Source organism: Lethenteron reissneri, chromosome 53, assembly GCF_015708825.2.
Source record: "Lethenteron reissneri isolate LAM-NWPU_2019-01 chromosome 53, ASM1570882v1, whole genome shotgun sequence".
In the NCBI taxonomy this organism is placed as follows: Eukaryota; Metazoa; Chordata; class Hyperoartia; order Petromyzontiformes; family Petromyzontidae; genus Lethenteron; species Lethenteron reissneri.
The window spans coordinates 9,914,358-9,933,223 of record NC_083831.1 but is presented as its reverse complement, the minus strand read 5'-3'; the positions used below and the strand labels follow the sequence as shown (position 1 = coordinate 9,933,223).

The following is an 18,866-nucleotide window of genomic DNA, read 5'->3' as shown; positions in this document are numbered from 1 at the left end:
TTTACAGGATTTACCGTGATTTGCTAACCTTTCCTATACCTTGCACTCCTATTGTGTTTTTTATTTTTTATTAGGTATAGCCCTGTGAGCCATGCGGCTCTTGAATCGGGTGCAACCGCGACAAACAAAAACATGAACAAGAAACATCTTAAAGTGACTACGCACAACAGAAAAATCCAGGAAAAAACAGCAAAGTCTTCCAGAAAAAACACAGTATATCAACGCTGTGTGCAAAAATCCCAGAGGGATGCAAGTCAAACAATAACAACCATAAGACAATTTAGATTAAAGTTATCATGCTAACTCTGTACTTCAATATGGCTAAACCAAAACGTTTTCTAAATCACCAAAATAAAGCTATAAAAATAATGTAACAGTGATCATAGGAACTGACCCACCCCTACTGGACATCTCTAAATAAAAGAGCTTAATAGCTCATCGGATTGTTCCAATAAAAATTAAGATTTTGGTACAGACAGACGGACAAAACTAATGCTTCAACGCTTCCCATCGCATTAAATTTGAAAATGACGTAACATCGACTTGGCTGCCACTCCCCCCCCTTCCCCCGGGGCGTTGTGGGGAGGGGGACAATCCCTTGCCTTCGGAGATCTCGAAGTCACGGAAGGCGAGCTCGGAGCCCGAGTCGTTGAGGAGCACCTCGCCGTTGATGGTGAACATCATGCACCGGTCGTTGAGGTCGATGAGGCAGCCCACGATATCTCCACACTGCCAGTCTCTGCCAAAGTGCTCGCTGCCCAGGTGCCATCGCTGGGCCTATGCCGCGCGCAAGCAGGAACAGGGGAAGGTCTTGAAACCACAGCGGCCGGGAACCTTGCGAGTGTATAATATCCAAATTGGGTCATTTGTGAGCTATTTTTTTATATTTTGCAGATTAGGACCATGACGCCGACACACAATTGTATCACGGGATATTTTAACGCGAGTGAAACAAATGGTGCGTAGTGTTTTTACGGGTTTCATGTATGTATGTTGAACTTCTTTCGCACCGTACGTAGCCAACCGTGCTAATCGGAGGTGCGGGGGAATGACAACAAACTAAACACAAAGAGCAGTTCTAAAGAAATTAGTTTTTAATCTAGATTTAGAAGCGCATAGCTCCAGTGGTTTCCTAATATCAGAAGGAAGAGCCTTCCAGACGGCCGCAGAAGCGCATCTGAAAGCGCCACGCGATGCGGCGACCGTCTTTGTTCGACGGTTAGCCAAAAGCCGCTGCTGCGATGATGACCGGCAAGGCACCGTGGTTCATTTGTGGCAATCACTTTACGTGTACAACGAGTGCTAATAACACAAACACAGCATTGACCAGGACAACCACTGTGAATGGAAACCACATTCCATAACAACAAAGCATTTGCTATGCTCTGGTAGTATATGCACTGTCTTTGAAACTGATTGGTCCACACCAGGCACAGCTTTCTTTAGAGCCTAGTCTCAAAGTGTTCGACCAGAAAACGCCAAAAGGCGAACAGCACAAAGACAATCGGGGCATTTATAGCTCGGGGTGAGCAGCTACATTATGGGACCTCCTTTGCCAGTATCAAAATATAAGAATTGGTTTTACCCCTTCTGCCAATAAAACAGTGAATGCACACATGATTCCTTGAAAACGGATTCTGTTGGGTGTTTAAACATCTTAACGCCTGTTCTATTTCCAGAAAGGGCAAAACCTATTGTGACAACAAAGTATTTACCCTGAAGCCGTCGAAAACGAAGGCCTCCGCATCGGCCCCCAACTCGTGGCCCGAGGGCACGTCAGGCCGGGCCCAGCCCACGCGCATGTCCCCGGCCGTCACCGCCTCGAACTCAAAGTACCACTTCCCCGCCATCACGGCATAGGACTTCTCCGCCCGGAAGATCCGCATCTTGTCAGGGTGGCTGCTCCCGGCGGTCTCGGCCAGCAGCGCTGCAGTAACCGCGGACGGAAAAAAAATTCCATCCGATCAACGTGTCGAGCATTTCTTCTCTCACGCTGTTACCAGGCACGACTGCGGGGATCTACAACAACTCCAGTTGTGCGTGGCCAAAATTACAACTTCTGAAGATGCCCGCCAGCAGTGCCTGGCCAAAGCCTCAACTCCTGAAGATGCTCGCCAGCAGTACGTGGCCAAAATCTCAACTCCTGAAGATGTCCGCCAGCAGTGCGTGGTCAAAGCCTCAACTTCTGAAGATGCCTGCTAGTAGTGTGTGGTCAAAGCCTCAACTCCTGAAGATGCTCGCCAGCAGTGCGTGGTGAAAGCCTCAACTCCTGAAGATGCCCGCCAGCAGTGCGTGGCCAAAGCCTCAACTCCTGAAGATGATCACATTAGTGCACTGGCGACAGCTCGATGGAAGAAACGTGGCGCTCTTGGGTTTTGTAAATAACTGCAATGTTCTGAGCAGGCGGCACTGACCGGGATCCTGGTCGGGCGGCTCGATGACGTAGCCGCAGCCGATGAGCGTGCGGACGGCCTCGCGAAGGCTGTCCTTGTTCGACTTCTTGGTCCTCTCGTCGAGCAGCGCGTACGGGATGAGTCGCGGGTTGCGCTTGTTCTTGATGTCCTGCGTTGGGGTCACCGCGGGTCGGGCAGCAGCGCCGGGACGATTAGTGTCGACCGAGTCGCTCGGATAGGCGCTAAATGTTGCGATCGCCTACTTTAAACTTGATTTTTTGGGGGGGTTAAAATATTTTACGTGGTTATTCGCTGAAGCTGGAACGTCTCGTTTTGCAAAGGTGTCCACGGGGAATCAAGTGACACGCGCACAGCGAGCACGGAATGGGCGAGTATATAAACATCCAGTTCGTACATAATACAGGTCTTTGGGTTAGATTGCGTGAATATTAAACCCACCACCACCCGACACAGCCAACTAGTAAGGTTTATTCCCGTAAACAGAACGTGGCCAATTCGTCACTAGTACAGCACACCGGTGTGTTGGAGAGCAAAGCCACAACATTTACAATCTGAGTACGACTTTTCACCAGTAATTACAACTCGTTTCATGAGGCAACAACCAGATTTGTGATGACATCACTTGTGAGCACTTCTTCAGCGATGTGGGGTGGGAGGATTAATGATTTATATAAATTACAATGGGTATCCATTGCCGGTTGGGTTATTTAAATGGTAATCAACGCGCATTACGCATGCACATTATGCAAGCCCATTGCTCTTGTACCTCCTGTCGATTGTGTGTACTAAAATAACCAACGGTAATCCCTACTGAAGTATGGTGACCTGCAGCGGCATGCATTTAGACGATGTATTATTTGATGACTTGCTTCCAAGCAGCACTAAGTCAGCTCGTACAACACAGCCTCTGGGGGGCGTTCCCTCCTTTGGTTGCCACTCCGTTGCTAGTCTCGACCATCGGCCGTCGTCCCTTCATCATCCCTTCCAGCGACGCTTCCCGCCCTGCCAACGACGCATCTATAAATCCGCGTCAAAGCGTGGAAGCGCGCGGGCGCCCTTGGGGTGGTGAATCGTGAGAGGCGTCTCTCCGTTTCACTGCTGCCCCCTAAGCGACAGCCAAACTCACAATTATTTATCATGCAGGGGAGCGGGGGGGAGGGTTTTTTTTTGTTTGTGTCTGTGAACAAAGTACACAATGAGATTCATGACACATGGGAAAACGTTTTAACAAAAACACGACTTGATGAACGAAACAAAGTGCCTAATGACCAAGCATTTGTTTGGTTTCTTCTGATTGTAAAAAAAAGGAAGGCGGGAGGGAGGAGAGGGAGGGAGTTGAGGAGAGGGAGGGATGAGAGAGAGGAGAGGGAGGAGAGGGAGGGAGGAGATGGAGGGAGGATAGGGGGGAGTTGAGGAGAGGGAGGGAGGATAGGGGGGGAGTTGAGGAGAGAGAGGGAGGAGAGGGAGGGAGGGAGGAGAGGTAGGGAGGAGAGGGCATTGAGGAGAGGGAGGGAGGATAGGGGGGGAGTTGAGGAGAGGGAGGGAGGAGAGGGAGGGAGGGAGGAGAGGGAGGGAGGATAGGGGGGGAGTTGAGGAGAGGGAGGGAGGAGAGGGAGGGAGGGAGGAGAGGGCATTGAGGAGAGGGAGTGAGGGAGGGAGGGAGTGAGGGAGTGAGTGAGTGAGGAGTGAGTGAGGGAGGGCTCTCACCTGCTGGATGCCGTAGGTCCAGCCCTGGCGGATGCGGTCGCGGGCCCACACATTGTGGGCGTTCTCCGCCAGCTTGTCCACCATGGCCTCCTGGCCGGCCGTCAGCTTCACGTGGTTGAGGTCGAAGGGCGCCGGCTTGTAGCCGCTCTCCATGGAGTAGCTACGCGGGACGTGGGGGGGGGCAACGGCAACGCATGCCAGCGAACAGAATCACGGTGGGTATCTACGTCATTGCCGCGTGAATTGATGTCTTAATATACAGAGCAATGCAATGTTAGGTATCTAGAACAATATATAGTTTGAATTTTGACTGAAAACTTTCGTGACTGCAGGAGTTCATAGTCTATGGTTATTTCGGTAAAGTCACGTAGATAGAAAAAATAATACTAACAATCAAGTAAAGTGAATATTCACTCTTTGGTTATTTCGGTAAAGTCACGTAGAAAGAAAATACATTTAATAATAATAATAGAATACGACGTTTCTGCCCCACCTCCCCCTCTCTCTCTATTTAAGGCCTCGACACAGAGGCATTGGATCTCTGTGCGTCTATGTTGTGTGTGTCTCTCTCTGTGTGTCTCTGTGTTGTCTCTCTCTGTGCTTGTGTGTCTGTCTGTGTGTCTCCGTGTCTGTGTTTTGTCTCTGTCTCAAATTTAGTTCCACCTGATGACGACCGCTTGCATTGCGATCGAAACGTCGTAGTTTTTGTTAATTTATTTGAACCTATCTACGTATCTCAGAGACTTACACAATGGACGCACAACTATCTGGGACAATGACTTTAGAAACAAGCAGCTGGAACATCGATTAGACAAACATACAAAATAATGGATGTCTCAAAAGTTGGATCAATCGATTTCTCAATGGCCGGGACAATGTATATCCCAATAGCTGCGATTGGATCATCTTATTTTTCGATTTAAAGCTTTTGTGACTGCAGGGATTCATCTTCTTGGTCCTTTCGGTAAAACTTTATACGTGACTTTACCGAAAGAACCAAGAAGATGGATCATGTATATGTGTGCATATAACGAGCGAGTTTTCTCCGTGGTGCTCCGGTTTCCGCCCACTCGTCTCACAGACACCCATTAGCTGGCGGAAAACATCCCCATTCTGCATGCACACGCGCGCGTTGGCGGATTGGGCAGCGACGTGCACACGCGCGTATGTGTGCACGTACGGTCCAACAACCGTGCCAATCGGAGGTCGCTGTGCGACGCAGCCGCATACACATCACCCTATTTATACATCACGCACAAATATACACCGCATATAACAAAGAAAGAAAAGACAAAAAACACTGGGAGCGGCAAGGAGGGCGGCGCGGGCGTCCGACGGCTCTCGACGGTGCGGCGGTTACTTGCGGGGCAGCCGCAGGCGCTTGAGCTTCGACTCGGCTTGCTCGTCCCCCATGCCCACGTGGCACCCCAGCGCCAGCAGAGTCCTGCGGGGGGCACCGGGCACAGCGGCCACATGCGTCACGGCGTGCTGGCGAGATGTTGACTGCCTCGCCTGGTACGCGGGAGGCGTGGGTTCGATCCCGACCCTGTCGCCTGCTGTATATTTGGAGTGTGCGGCGTCTCTCTTTCTCTCTCATCATCATGACGGTGGCTAGGAGATGTTAACTACCTCGCCTGGTATACAGGAGGTCGTGGGTTCGATCCCGACCCTGACACCTGCTGTATATTTGGAGTTTGCGTGTCTCTCATCATCATCACGGTGGCTAAGAGATGTTAACTACCTCGCCTGGTATACAAGAGGTCGTGGGTTCGATCCCGACCCTGTCGCCTGCTATATATTTGGAGTGTGCGGCGTCTCTCTCTCTCTCATCATCATCACGGTAGCTAGGAGATGTTTTCCCTCCACGTTATAGGATCAACATCACGCTATCAGAGTATTTGCCTGCTCTACATTTCCACGTGGTGATAAGCCACTTTGCTGAGCTATCACTTGTGTCCAGGTCCCTTCTCAAAAAAGAGCTATACAGCTCAGTCGGCCTTTCCTCCCTCTCAAAGCATCTCAGCTGTACAATGCAACGCCTTCCTATGCACGTTGAATTTCTTTCGCGCCGTACGTAGCCGACCGTGCCAATCGAAGGTGTGCGGGCGAAGGACAACAAACTAAAACACGCACAAAAAAAAATCAGCACGTGAAGAAACGAAGGTGCGTCAACTCCAGACCCGCGGTGTCGGGCCTCACTTGAGGGTCTCGGTGGACATCTGCAGGTTGTAGTTGCGCTCCGGCTCGGGCAGCTTGTGGAAATCGACGAGGCACGGGTGCAGGCGCCGGTTATCGTCCCTGGCCTGCGCGCCAGACAGAAACGGGCGGCTCGAGGCGGGAGATAGACGATGGCGGCGGCTGACGTTTCCCGCAAACTCCTCGCCGCCCGCACTCCGGACGATGGCAACGACCACGACGGAGCGGGGAGGACTCCCACCATCACCCGCCACCGGTGGACATGGGCCGCGTTGCCCCCACGATTCCGCATCCCTCCCGCAAGCTCCCGATCCAATCGATTGTGAAGATAGCCACGCACCAGCTTCGTGGTCCTCTGTCGACTCGTCCCCTGCCTACCTCTCCCCACTCATCTCCCTCTGTTCCCCTCCACCCACTCTCCTATCTATCCCCTCTCACCTCCCTCTGCTCTCCTCCACGCACTCTCTTATCTCTCTCCTCTCATCTCCCTCTGCTCCGCTCCACACTCTCCTAACTGTCCCTCGCCACACACTCTCCTTCTCAACTCCAGAAACCAAGGATTCATCTTGAAGACAGCAGTCAACTCAGTAGAAAGTCACTAAGTATCCTCTGGTATGATATGTGCATATGTGCGTGTATAGAAGGGGAGCGCTACGAACCCGGCCACCTGAGTTCAATTCACACTCACGGCCAACACCAGTGACTGTTATCTGAACATGTCCGGGCCCTCCCCTAGGTCGACTCAGCCTCAACTGAATACCTGGTGCAATGTGCAAACATCGCCACTGCACGCATGTACGTTTAAAATTCGTTCGCACCGTACGTAGCCAACCGTGCCAGTCGGAGGTGCGGTACAGAGATAAAAAAAAAAAGGCGGCCGGGTGTGGTGCCAGCCACCCACCCACCCCCTCGTATGGACGCAGAGATGGGCAAAATATAATCAAATTATTGACGGGAAAAAAGTGATCATATACAAATGGCCAATGTCTCGTGTCATCTTCATACAAATTACAAGTTACTTTGAGCCATGCAATTTGCATAACAATTATGGAACGCGAATGTCCTAGAATTACACATTTAAATTTGAATGCTGATGATGTCCGTGATTGATCGGGTGTGCTGCTCGGCTCACAGTTGCGTAGGTCCACCCGATCTCGATCTTGGTCGTAGCCCACAGCTCATGGATGTTCTCCGCCAGCTTGTCTCGGATGCGCTCCAGGTTTGGGGGAAGCACAATCTTCAAACAACGACAATGACGACAACGACGTTTGTGCGTGCGCTTGTGTGTGTGCGCGTGTTTGTGTGAACGTGTGTGTGTGTGAGTGGTAGTGTAACGGTTAACGCGTTGCGCTACGAACCTGGTGACCCGGGTTCGATTCCCGCTCACGGCCAACACCCTGTGGCGATTATTTGAACCGGTCCTCCCCTAGGTCGACTCAGCCTCAATTGAGTACCTGGTGTGGTGTGTTAACATCACCACTGGAAAGACAAAGGCGGCCGGGCGTGGTGTTGGCCACCCACCCCCTCGTGTGCCGTGCTGGCCTTCATAGGTGCTTGCTAACAGCACTTGCCCCAACAGCCTGTTAAGGCCATACGGGGATGTCTTTGTATGAGTGTGGGGAAGTACGGCTGGTGCATCTGCCAGCGATCTCAGTCAGTCAACCCACAGTACCTGGATCTGTCCCGTGACCTCCTGCCAGTGAGCCTTCACTTGGCCAATTCTGCTCGAGAAATAAACTGAGGGTTTCCAAAGGAAGATTCACATCTCCGGTAGAAACCATCCAGGGTTGAGTCGCGGGGACTCACTGCACGCAGCGTGAGTCTCCCTTCTCTGATTCACACGTCGCTCGTATTTACACTCACGCCGATGGCCGGAGAGCCAGAGGACGTCCGGAGGAGAGCCAGAAAGTGGGAGAGACAGAGAGTGGGAGAGACAGAGAGTGGGAGAGCCAGAGAGTGGGAGAGCCAGAGAGTGGGAGAGACAGAGAGCCAGATAATAGGAGAGCAGGGGAGCCAGAGAGCCTGAGAGCACGAGATTGAAGAGCAGAAAAGACAGAGTGAGAGAACCAGAAAATCGGAGAACTGGAGACCCAGAAAGCCGGAGAGTCAGAGAGCCGGGCAGCGGGAACGCTGGAGAAGAGGGCCTTCCAACCTGCGTGGTGTCGACGGGCACGGGCGTGAAGGCGTCCTGCTTGAGCGAGAAGGTGGGCCCCAGCAGGTCGCGCACGCCGTCGTGGTCGTGCTTGTACTCCTTGATGGGCTCCACGCGCATGCGCTCCCGCGGCAGCAGCGCCTCGAAGCAGGGAGCGTAGCCCAGCGGCGGCAGGAAGCGGAAGTCGCCGTGACGGCCACCCAGGAGGAACCTCACCCTGCAAGGGGGGAGTTGGGGGGGGACACGCGTGTGAGTGTGTGCGCGCGCGTGGAGAGGCAATGTTCATCTTCACCATCTCATCGCAGTCATCGTCAAAGTCATCATCACAGTCATCGTCAACATATCATCATCGTCATCATCGTCGTCATCATCATGGATTGTAAAAATGACTGTGCGCGAGCACATGCAGTTAAACGCAAAATATTTGAGGGGTTCGGCCAAAGTTTGTGTTGTAAGGCCCTCCACCACCCGGCGTAGACAAACACTTAAAAACCGCTAAGCTGCAACCCAAAAATTTCGGCAGCCGAATCGACGGCGCGACATCATCGAACGGAAGGCGTAGAAAAAACCCGACCGTGCAAAAACCCCAACGCGCCAAACAAACTCCAATGCGCCAAAATCCCAACGTGCCAACCCCCTAACGAGCCAAAACCCCAATGCGCCAAAACCCCAACGTGCCAAAAAAAAGAAAAACCAATGCGCAAACAAAAACCGCTCACTTGATGCCAGCGGAGAAGCTGACGACGGGGAAGAAGAGCCCGTCCGTGTTGTAGTTCTCGAACATGCCCTGCACAGGGTGCCCGTTGATACGGAACGAGATGCTGGGGATGCTGAGGTCCAGGCAGCAGCTCACCACGTCATCCGCGCTCAGCAGGTGCTGGCCCGGCGAGCCCACGGGCTTGGCGATGCGACCTGTGGAAGCGCGGAAGGCCGTCGTGACTCTAAACTATTTTATTTTATTTGACCAGATAAGGGTCCTCCCACTGAAGCTTGTGTAACTCTTTTTTTTCAGAAGCGGCCTGGCTATCACAAACGATAGTCCAACAAAGTGGCTTATGATCGTGTGAAATCTATAGCAACCAGATATTCTAAATGCACATTTCTACAGACTCATAGAGACTCACAGAGACCCATGGAGATCCAGAGACCCACAGAGTCCCATACTCAGCGAGACCCATACTAAAATAATTATAGTTTTTTACTAGGCAAGGGCCCACTGAGCTACGTAGCTCAGAAGCGGCCTGGCGATCACAAACGATAGCCCAACGAAGTGGGTCATGATCGTCTAGAAATGTATAGCAGCCGAATACGCTAACCACACGTCGATTCTAAATGTGGAGGGGAAAATCGGAGGGGCCCAGAGAAAAATCCTCGCGACCAAAGGGGAGAGAGACCCCAGCAGAATCGCAGAGACCCCAGCGGATCGCAGAGACCGCCGTGGGAGTCACGGAGACCCCAGCAGAATTGCGAACACCCCAGCGGAATCATGGAGACCGCCGTGGTAATCGCGAACACCCCAGCGGATCGCAGAGACCGCCGCGGTTTTTATTCGCGGAGAGCCGACGGCGGCCCGCCGCCCGATTCCCAGCGGCTTTAACGCCCCGTCGTGCACGGCTCACCGGACCACAGGTGGAGGCCGTCGAAGGCGTACGAGTAGAGGTCGTCGCCCACGCCGTTGCCGCCCCAGCCCTCGCCGCCACCAGGGTACGGAGCATAGCCCTCCGTCGTGGCCCAGCCGACGCGCAGGTGCGTCGGCTCGTTGGTGACGAACGGCTCCACGTAGTCCACCACCATCTCGTAGTACCACTTCTTGTACTGCGACGTGCCCTCGCAGATGCCCAGGTAGATGTTGGGGCGCATGCTGAGCCCCGGTGGGGGAGGGGGTTAAGGGGGGAGTGTGGGACAGTTAAGTGGTGCTCGTGGTCGTTCGGCTCTTCAATGAAAGTTGGTCATCAAAAGTCGAATCTAATCAATCCTGAGCGTCGTTGCGGACAGCACGAGTAGCAGATCAATGAGCCGAGAATTCGCGCTCATTCCCATATTTGTCCCACCACGTAAAAAATACAAAATAATTAGGTTCAAGCAAGCCTGACTGTGCTGATGAGGCACTGAATGTCGGAACCGGTGCAGAGTTTGCTTGTGTTGAGAAGGGAAAAAAACCGCTGATGGGATGTGTAGATCTTTTTACAGTTGCATAGCGTGGTTGGCATAGGCCCTGGAGCAAGGGAATACATGTTGTCAGTCAGTGAATAAATGCATGTGGGTGAGTGCATTGATGAATGAGCTAATTAATGTGCGAGTGAATTCATGAGTGAGTGAGTGAGTGAATGAATGACTGGGTGAGTAAGTGAATGCACGAAGTGGGTGAGCGAGTGAAAGAGTGGGTGCAGGAGCGAATATAAATGAGTTTGCTGAGCGAGCGAATGAGTTCATGGGTGAGTGAACGAAGCAACTCGAGAGCGATTGCGAGTGACACCTGGTGACGTCGTTGACGAGCCGCGTCTGCAGCAGCAGGTCTCTGCCGGGGAGCAGGTTGTCGCAGATGAGGTTCTGATTTGCTCTCACGGCGACGCCGTTGCACACGCACAGCGAGTAGAGCACGTCCAGAATCTGCGCGCCACGCAAAACGCCGTGGTCAACCAGCCGGCGATATTTTGCTCGTCGTCAAGGCAACTACTCGACTTCCAGTCGCGTGTTTTCGGAAGGTCGCACTCATCGCGAATGAACCGCGATACCTTTGCTAAACCATCATCACGCGAACTCCGCTGATGCTCGCTTTTGGCTCATAACTTTCAGGTGTGCTCCTGCGGCCGTCTGGAACGCTCTTCTTTCCGATGTTAGGAAGCCATCGGAGCTATGAGCTTTTAAATCATCATCTAGATTGAAAACTCATTTCTTTAGAACTGTTTTTTTGTGTTTAGTTTGCAGTCCTTCCCCTCGCTACATCTCCATCTGTTGATTACATCTTTCTCATCTCACCGAATCTCTCCCTCTCTCTTCTGCATCTACCCTTCGCTCTCATCTCGCTACATCTCCTGTCTGTTGTCCACATCCTCTCTCATCTCACTCCATCTCTCCCCTTCTCTCTTCTGCATCTCCCGTAACTCTCACCTCTTCTCCATCTCATGTCTGTTGTCCACATCCTCTCTCATCTCACTACATCTCTGTCTCAGCTTAACATATCTCGGCTCCATCCTGCCCCCCCCCCCCAACTGTTTGCCACTGAGGGCCCCGCTGGTGTGGAGGGAAACCGCCGGTGCGGAGGTGCACACCTTGTGGTTGCGTCCGTGCTTGTCCAGCAGGGAGATGATGGAACGGATGTGTCCCTCCTTGATGATGTTCAGAGCCTCGGGGCTCTCCAGCAAGACACAGTGCAGCACCTCCAGGATACCTGCACACAGACAACGACGATCCCGCCCCCGCCCGGACAGCCTTCAACGGAAGGTTTGGCCAAACGATTTTAAGCGAGCACCTGCGTAGGCCGGCATGGTGTACGAGGAAGTAGTATGACAAGCATCAGGACCTACCGTTCACCCCGAATCCCTACCCTCTCCCCGAATCAACAGATGTTAAATCACCCCACCCAAGATCGCCCTACCCACTCAAAGACAAAGATTCCCCCGTGTAGCCTTTAACAGACTGTTGGGCAAGTGCTATTAGCGAGCACCTATGAAGGCCGACACATCATACTAGGGTTTGGGTGGCCAGCACCATGCCCGGCCGCTTTTGTTGCCCTAGTGGCGATGTTTACACACCACACCAGGTACGTATTTGCGGCTGAGTCGACCTCGGGGAGGCCCATGACCGGTTCAGATAATCGTCACCGGTGTTGGCCGTGAGCGGGAATCGAATTCGGCTCGCCGGGCTCGTAGCGCAGCGTGGCGCTAACCACGACACTAGAGGGCAACCAGCCCCAACAATTATAAACCCACAGTTCACGAAGGAAGTGGCCAGGTGGCTCGGAGGTTATTCCGCCGAGATACTGCGTTCGAATGCAGGCCATCCGTCAGTCCGCCCGTAACGTGGGGGCCACGATAACTCTCGTCGAGACGACGCAGCGCGAGTTCAACTTGAGTGTAAGGTCGCGTTGCTAATTAGCGACTTAGTTGGAAGGGATTGGTAGAACAAACAACCCGGAGCTAAAAGGATTGATTGCCCTTGGCGACCAATGCGATGACGTCACACGCTGCCACGGCGTCATTGTGAGAACATGCTCCGAGCAAAATCCCACAACGCCCAGTGGCCAGCAACAAACGGCACGGATACGAGGAGCGGACACGTCTGTTGAGCGGAGCGAGGTTGCAGGGCCTCGCTCGCTCAATGTCTCTCACATCCGTCGCTCGATTCACGTGAACGTGCTCATCAAACGCACCAGCTCTGTTTAAAGCTCGGCCCTTCAGTGGCGCTCCCCTTATCGGTGGCCGCTCGGCATCTTAACGGTGCCCCTCGGTTACCGCGGTCGGTAAAAGCGGCGTGCTGGGGCCGCCGACGCGGCAAGAGCGGACGGACGGAAACGCGGGCGTCGGGGCCAGCGGGTGAGGCCCCCCTCACCGGAAGATGCCTCCAGCCGGTCCAGCTTGCTGATGAGCCAGTCGAGGGAGTTGGAGAACTGCGCGCAGGTGCCGTGGTTGCCCCGGATGAGGGCAGCTGTGGGAACACGAAGTGGGGAGGGGGGGGTGCGGGCGGAAAAATGGTGATGGATTTCAACTCGATAAATTAATATTTGAAAGGGCAGAGAAGATGGAAAACGTCTCACGATGGGCCCCGTTACTCGCGTGAGTGGGCAGGTGAGGTGGAACATACCACCAACGTAACCCCCCGCCCCACCACCACCCTTCCTAAACTCAGCTTTACAAACGCTAATTCGTGCGCGTATCTTGAAACTGGCGTCAAAATCGTGCTGATCGTGGGTCTAAACTTTTAATTTTACCAGGTAAAGCCACACTGAGCTGTATAGCTAGTTTTCACAAACGACGTGGCCGCAAATGATCGCTCAACGAAGTCGAAATTTATAGCAGCCCAAATTACACTAAACGCATGATGTTGATTCTCAAAACCGGAGAAAATTCCACACGACCACGGAGGAAAACATGCAAACTCCAAATATACAGCAGGCGTCAGGGTCCGGATCAAACCCACGACCTCCTGCGTACCAGGCAAGATAGTTAACATCTCGCCACCATGCAAACTCCAAATATCCAGCAGGCGTCAGGGTCCGGATCAAACCCACGACCTCCTGCATACCAGGCGAGGTAGTTAACATCTCGCCACCTTGGTGGGTCGGGTTGGAGACCGATCGGCACTCACAGTCGTCCACTCCATCCCGAGGCCCCCGGCGGGCTCTGTGCCTACCCAGGTCTAGACGCCCATCTCGGGACTCCTTCGCTCAGCTAGCCTCCAGTTTCTGGTCACACCAAAGTTCAAATGCCTGACTGTTGAGAACAATAATAACCCCCCCCCCCCCCCCATCTCCCTCACCGTGTTCCCAATTTTCACTTCCCCCCTCTGTAGCCGACCGTTACCCCAATCAGGTAAGGGGCTGCGAGCCCGAATGGCCTGCACCGTTCCCTGACTATGAGGATACATCACAGCTGTTCCCTAATTGTGAGGGTTGCCGTTTGCATGGATGACCCTTTGTGGAATCAAACTATCGTAGTCGTCGTTGTTGTTGTTGTAATTGTTCCCTGGAGTTCTGCCGATGTTTGGCTGTCACTCAGCCTGGTTGGTGTCGCGTTTGCCTCCGTACACCATCTGTACAGGTTGCTTCAAAACATTTTAACACTTATATGGGACTATCGTTTTTAATAGTAAAAGAACGGATAAATACTGTAACATAATAACAAATGTATGTTAATCGCTTCAAAAAGTCAGAGTCTCCACTTGTTCGCCATCATTGCCAACGCATTGCCTGGAATCTTCTCCAGGTCGTCTCCAGGGCCCGGAGAAAGCACATTTATTGTGCTATTCTTAGAAGCGTTAAGGAATACATTTTAAGCACCCTGTAGAGTGTTCCTGTTGTGTCTCTACGTTGTGTCTCGCACCATCGTTGATGCTCTTTGCGACGTACAGAGCTTTGAGTTTCAATTCGCTACATGTGACGCTATATAAAATAAAAGTACTTTTATTATTATTATTGCAATGGTGGGCGAATTCTAGACTGGTGACGACGATGATACGCGGTGACGATATCACCCGCGATGCTCTCTGAGCTCGTCCGCCCTCTTTTGCCTGGACAATGCTTGGCCAAGGGACCACCTGTGCATGCCACAGGTGTTGTAGGCATGCCACAACCCCAAGACTACGAAAGGTGGGCCAGCGGAGGTGTTAGGGCAGCAAGAAAATCCACCGTGTGGCTCCGCGACTATGCCGCACGTCCCACACTTCCCACCCTCACCGATAGCCGCCAACCGGCGCGACTGAAGCGCGGTCAGAGATCCGATTAGAACCCTCCTGGCCCGCCACGGCATGGAGGGGTGGGTGCCCTCGTCCTGCCGGAACATTCCCACCGCGTTCCCCGTCACCGGCGCTGCCAACCGCTGCCGCCTGGGACGTGAACCACGGCGGTGGCGGAGGCGGCGTTGGTTTTAGCCGACTCTCTGCGCCGCGCACAAGGAAACCCGATGCCACGGGCACCTGCTCGGGTCGCCGGGAGAACGTGAGACCCGTCCACATTTAGAGGCCCCCTGGGAGGTGGGTGGTGGTGTGGTGGTGGTCGTGGTGTGGGGTGGGTGGGCGATGCGCGCCTGGTTAATGGTGCGCCCTTCTCCCCCGACGGCCCGGCCGAGGCTGAGTGAGCCACCACTAAAGCCATCTCCGCGTGGATCCCGTTTCCACCGCTAAATGGAGGCGATCAAAAAAGGTATCTCGAGCCAGGGTCGATACCCGAGAGGTCGCTCGCATGCAAGCCCGGGCCGCGCGCTTCACGCGCGCAGCCGGTGCGTGAGTGGGCTGAAGTAGTAACCGGTTGGCGAGTTGTTTACGTGGCAAACCTTGCTGGCTGTGTCGGGCTGTGGAGGGATTACGGCACAACATTTACGCTTGCGCGATCTAACCCAAAAAAAACTTTACTACGAACGATATTGGTCGCGAAAAGCCTGCCACGTGTTAAATGCGTGCAGATGTCTGCGCACGCGGCTGGTTGCGCAATCGGTTGCTTGCGACAGAGACGGACTCGACCGTCATGCGATCTGTCCGCTCAGTGATTTGTAGAAACTACGATTGCTTCGTAGAATCATGAAGTGGGGTGGGGGGGGTGTTCGGGGGGGCGGAGCTAACCAGGAATTGGGATGGGGCTTGCTGCAGAGGGAGTGGCCAGAGTCACGTCCTCATGTTAAGCTGCCCCTGGACCATTTTTTCCACTGGCAAATCCGAGCCAAGCCAGCGCAGAACCCTCTCAGCACAGGGGTCAATTTTCCGCCGATCATTTGCCATGCCGAGCTAAAACCTTGTCTCGCCATCACGCAAACTCTGGTCCATCCTCGCCAGCGGCGGCTTTTGGATCGCCATCGTACAAAGACGGCCGTCTGGAACGCTCTTCCCTCTGATACTGGAGGGATGTATCTTCAAATCTAGATTGAAAAAACTGCTGAAGTGTTTTTTTTTTCTTGCTGTGGTTGTCCCACCTGATGACGATTGCTTGTGTTGCAATCGAAACGTCGTGATCTATTTTTCTTCTACCTACGTGACATACCGAAAGAACCAAAGAGTATGGATTCCTGCAGTCACGAAAGCTTCAAATCAAGATTAATATGCTTACTTCATTCGTGACTTTCTTACACAAGTCCGAGACGCCCCGCGGCTTACCGAGCAGCTCGTACAGGGAGTTGAGGATTTCCTTCCACGAATCTCCCGCCTCCTCGCCCGCCGTCTCGGCAAAGTGTGCCGCGCTGTTGTAGAGGTTCAGGCGGTCGATGCACTCGAGCACCAGCGTGATCATGCCCTGTGACACGCGGACGCGCCACGCAACAACATTTATACACACGCACTCACACACACATATATATAATATCGGGAGAGAGGTGAGTACAGGTACAGCCCGGCAACAAACGGCTCTACCCGCATCGAACGAAGACGAGTCACTGCAATCGCGTGCTTTTCAGACGCTGCGGCCGTCTGGAACGCTCTTCCTTTCCGATATGGGGAAGCCACTGGAGCTGTCCACTTTTAAATCATCTCGATTGACAGCTCATTTCTTTAGAACTGCTTTTTGTCTTTAGTTTGCTGTCCTTCCCCTCACTACATCTCTGTCTGTTGTCCACATCCTCTCTCATCTCATTCCATCTCTCCCTCTCTCTTCTGCATCCCCCTTTGCTCTCATCTCGCTACATCTCCTGTCTGTTGTCTACATCGTCTCGAAATACATACACACACACACGTACGTACGTGGGTACATATCAAAGTTCAAAACGAGATGTTAAGAGCTCACGTGCTTCTTGAACTGGGGCAAAGGTCATGAAGTAACGTTTGAGAACAGGCACGACGGGAGGGAATTCCCCAAACCGAGCGGCTGCTATCGACTGCCAAAGGCAGCGGGGGAGGGGGGGGGCTCATAGAATGATCGAGGGCAGGGGGCGCGGTGGGCAAAATGGCGTGGCGCCATGCAGCGCGCCGCGTGGCTCGATGCCGCCCCCCCCCCCGCTCACCTCCTCCTGGAAGAGGTTCTGCCGATTCTTGAGCGAGCGCAGGTGGATCTGCTTCTCCTCGTGCTCCAGGCTGTCCGACGGTGGCTGGAAGTAGTCGATGAGGTCCTGGAGGCTCAGGCGGATGGCGACGAAGGGCAGCTCCACGCGCACCGGGCGGTTTTTGGCTCGCAGCGCGTCCAGCCCGCTGCGTCGTCGACGGTGTCGGTGGTGTCGATGGCGGTGTCAGCGGTGTCCAGGTATCGTGTGGCAGTGTCAGGGTGTCACGGTGTTATGGTGTAACGGTGTAACGGTGTAACGGTGTCATGATGTCGTGGTGTCACGGTGTCACAGTATCACGATGTCGCGGTGTTATGGTGTAACGGTGTAACGGTGTCATGATGTCCCGGTGTCACGGTGTCATGATGTCGTGGTATCACAGTGTCAAGGTGTCGTGGTGTCACGGTGTCACGGTGTCATGATACCACGGTGTCGCGTTGCCCGGGAGTCAAGCGTGCATCGACAGTGGACACGGGAGGATTAGCAAGGGGGAAAGGAAAGAAAAAACGGGTGCATGTCAGGATTGTGTTTATGTCTGTTGAACTTCTTCCGCCCCATACGTGTCCAACCGTGCTAATCGGAGGTGTGGGGAGAAGGACAACAAACTAAACACAAAAAGCAGTTCTAGAGAAATGAATTTTCAATCTTGATTATCATTTAAAAGTGTGCAGCTCCAGAGCGTTCCAGATGGCCGCAGAAGCGCGTCTGATTGCGTGCGACGCAGTGACCGTCCTTGTCCGATGGCCAGCCAAAACTGCAATTAAAGTCCCGCGCAAGCCACTTTGAGATCGCATGCACACTTTTCAAAATGCCCTCATTCCATCCTGACGGTCAGCGGCGAGCAACCCAGGACAATGCCAATGTCATTAGTTGGCACTTTAATTAAGTCGCCAACCCCACAGGAAGACCTGGTGGCGTCAATCTACCCCGAAAAGAGTGGTGCGCATTGCACCGCACGGCAGATGCGGCCTTATCCTACACCGATTGAAAAACAGGAATTTCCCCAAACTACAGGGACCAGTCTCAAACCGTGGGCCCCACCATAGCATGACCAAACGCTTCTGGGTTTTCTCATAAATTCCCATAAAATCAATGGGAAACCCCTTTTGACGCAATTTGGGCCGGTTTTCGATCATGGTTCCGAAGGGCAACAATGCACTTTTCGCCAAAGTTTTGTTCGTCCTGAAACGTGTTTGTGAAGGTCAGTGGTGGGCGAAATGTCGCACAGCCAGCGCCGAACAACACACGGTGGGGGCGCGACCCGAACTCGCGTCGTGCAGCGATACGGAATCAGAATCTGAATGCTTATTTTTACCGAAGGGATCCAATAAGCTGTGAAGCTCTTTTTCACAGACGTCCAATATTTTTTGCAGATGCCCAGCAGATGCTACGGTGCGACCCTCACTGGCCCGCTCGGCTGCCGTTACCTGTTGAAGCTGTTGAAGAGTGCGGTGGTGCTGCGGATGATTCGAGCCGTGCGCGAGTCTTCGGGCCGGGAGCGAGACAGCGTCAGCCCATCGTCCATGTGTCCCTCCTGGTGGACTATCGCCTGCCGTGTGGACGCGAGGAGCACAGAGGGGTCAACTCCACGTGGGGGTCGGCGTGACCTCACACTCAAACCACAGCGCGTCAACGTTGGGCGCCGCAGTGGCGAAATGTTCACTACCTCGCCCCGTGTGCAGGAGGTCGTGGGATTAGATTCCGACCCTGACGCCTGCT

At 53.5% G+C, this 18,866-nt stretch overlaps 1 protein-coding gene across 1 annotated transcript in view; it reads right to left on the bottom strand.

Moving 5' to 3' along the window:
• Window positions 1-18,866, bottom strand: part of LOC133356172 (ryanodine receptor 2-like) — a 200,997-nt gene that overhangs the window by 139,122 nt on the left and 43,009 nt on the right. Inside the window, 16 exon segments of the mRNA XM_061573549.1 lie at window positions 603-777; window positions 1,716-1,927; window positions 2,415-2,562; window positions 4,122-4,281; window positions 5,482-5,565; window positions 6,321-6,424; window positions 7,450-7,554; window positions 8,470-8,686; window positions 9,189-9,381; window positions 10,089-10,330; window positions 10,946-11,079; window positions 11,742-11,860; window positions 13,021-13,116; window positions 16,273-16,408; window positions 17,112-17,295; window positions 18,575-18,696. Of these exon segments, the coding sequence (XP_061429533.1) occupies window positions 603-777; window positions 1,716-1,927; window positions 2,415-2,562; window positions 4,122-4,281; window positions 5,482-5,565; window positions 6,321-6,424; window positions 7,450-7,554; window positions 8,470-8,686; window positions 9,189-9,381; window positions 10,089-10,330; window positions 10,946-11,079; window positions 11,742-11,860; window positions 13,021-13,116; window positions 16,273-16,408; window positions 17,112-17,295; window positions 18,575-18,696 (2,431 nt within the window).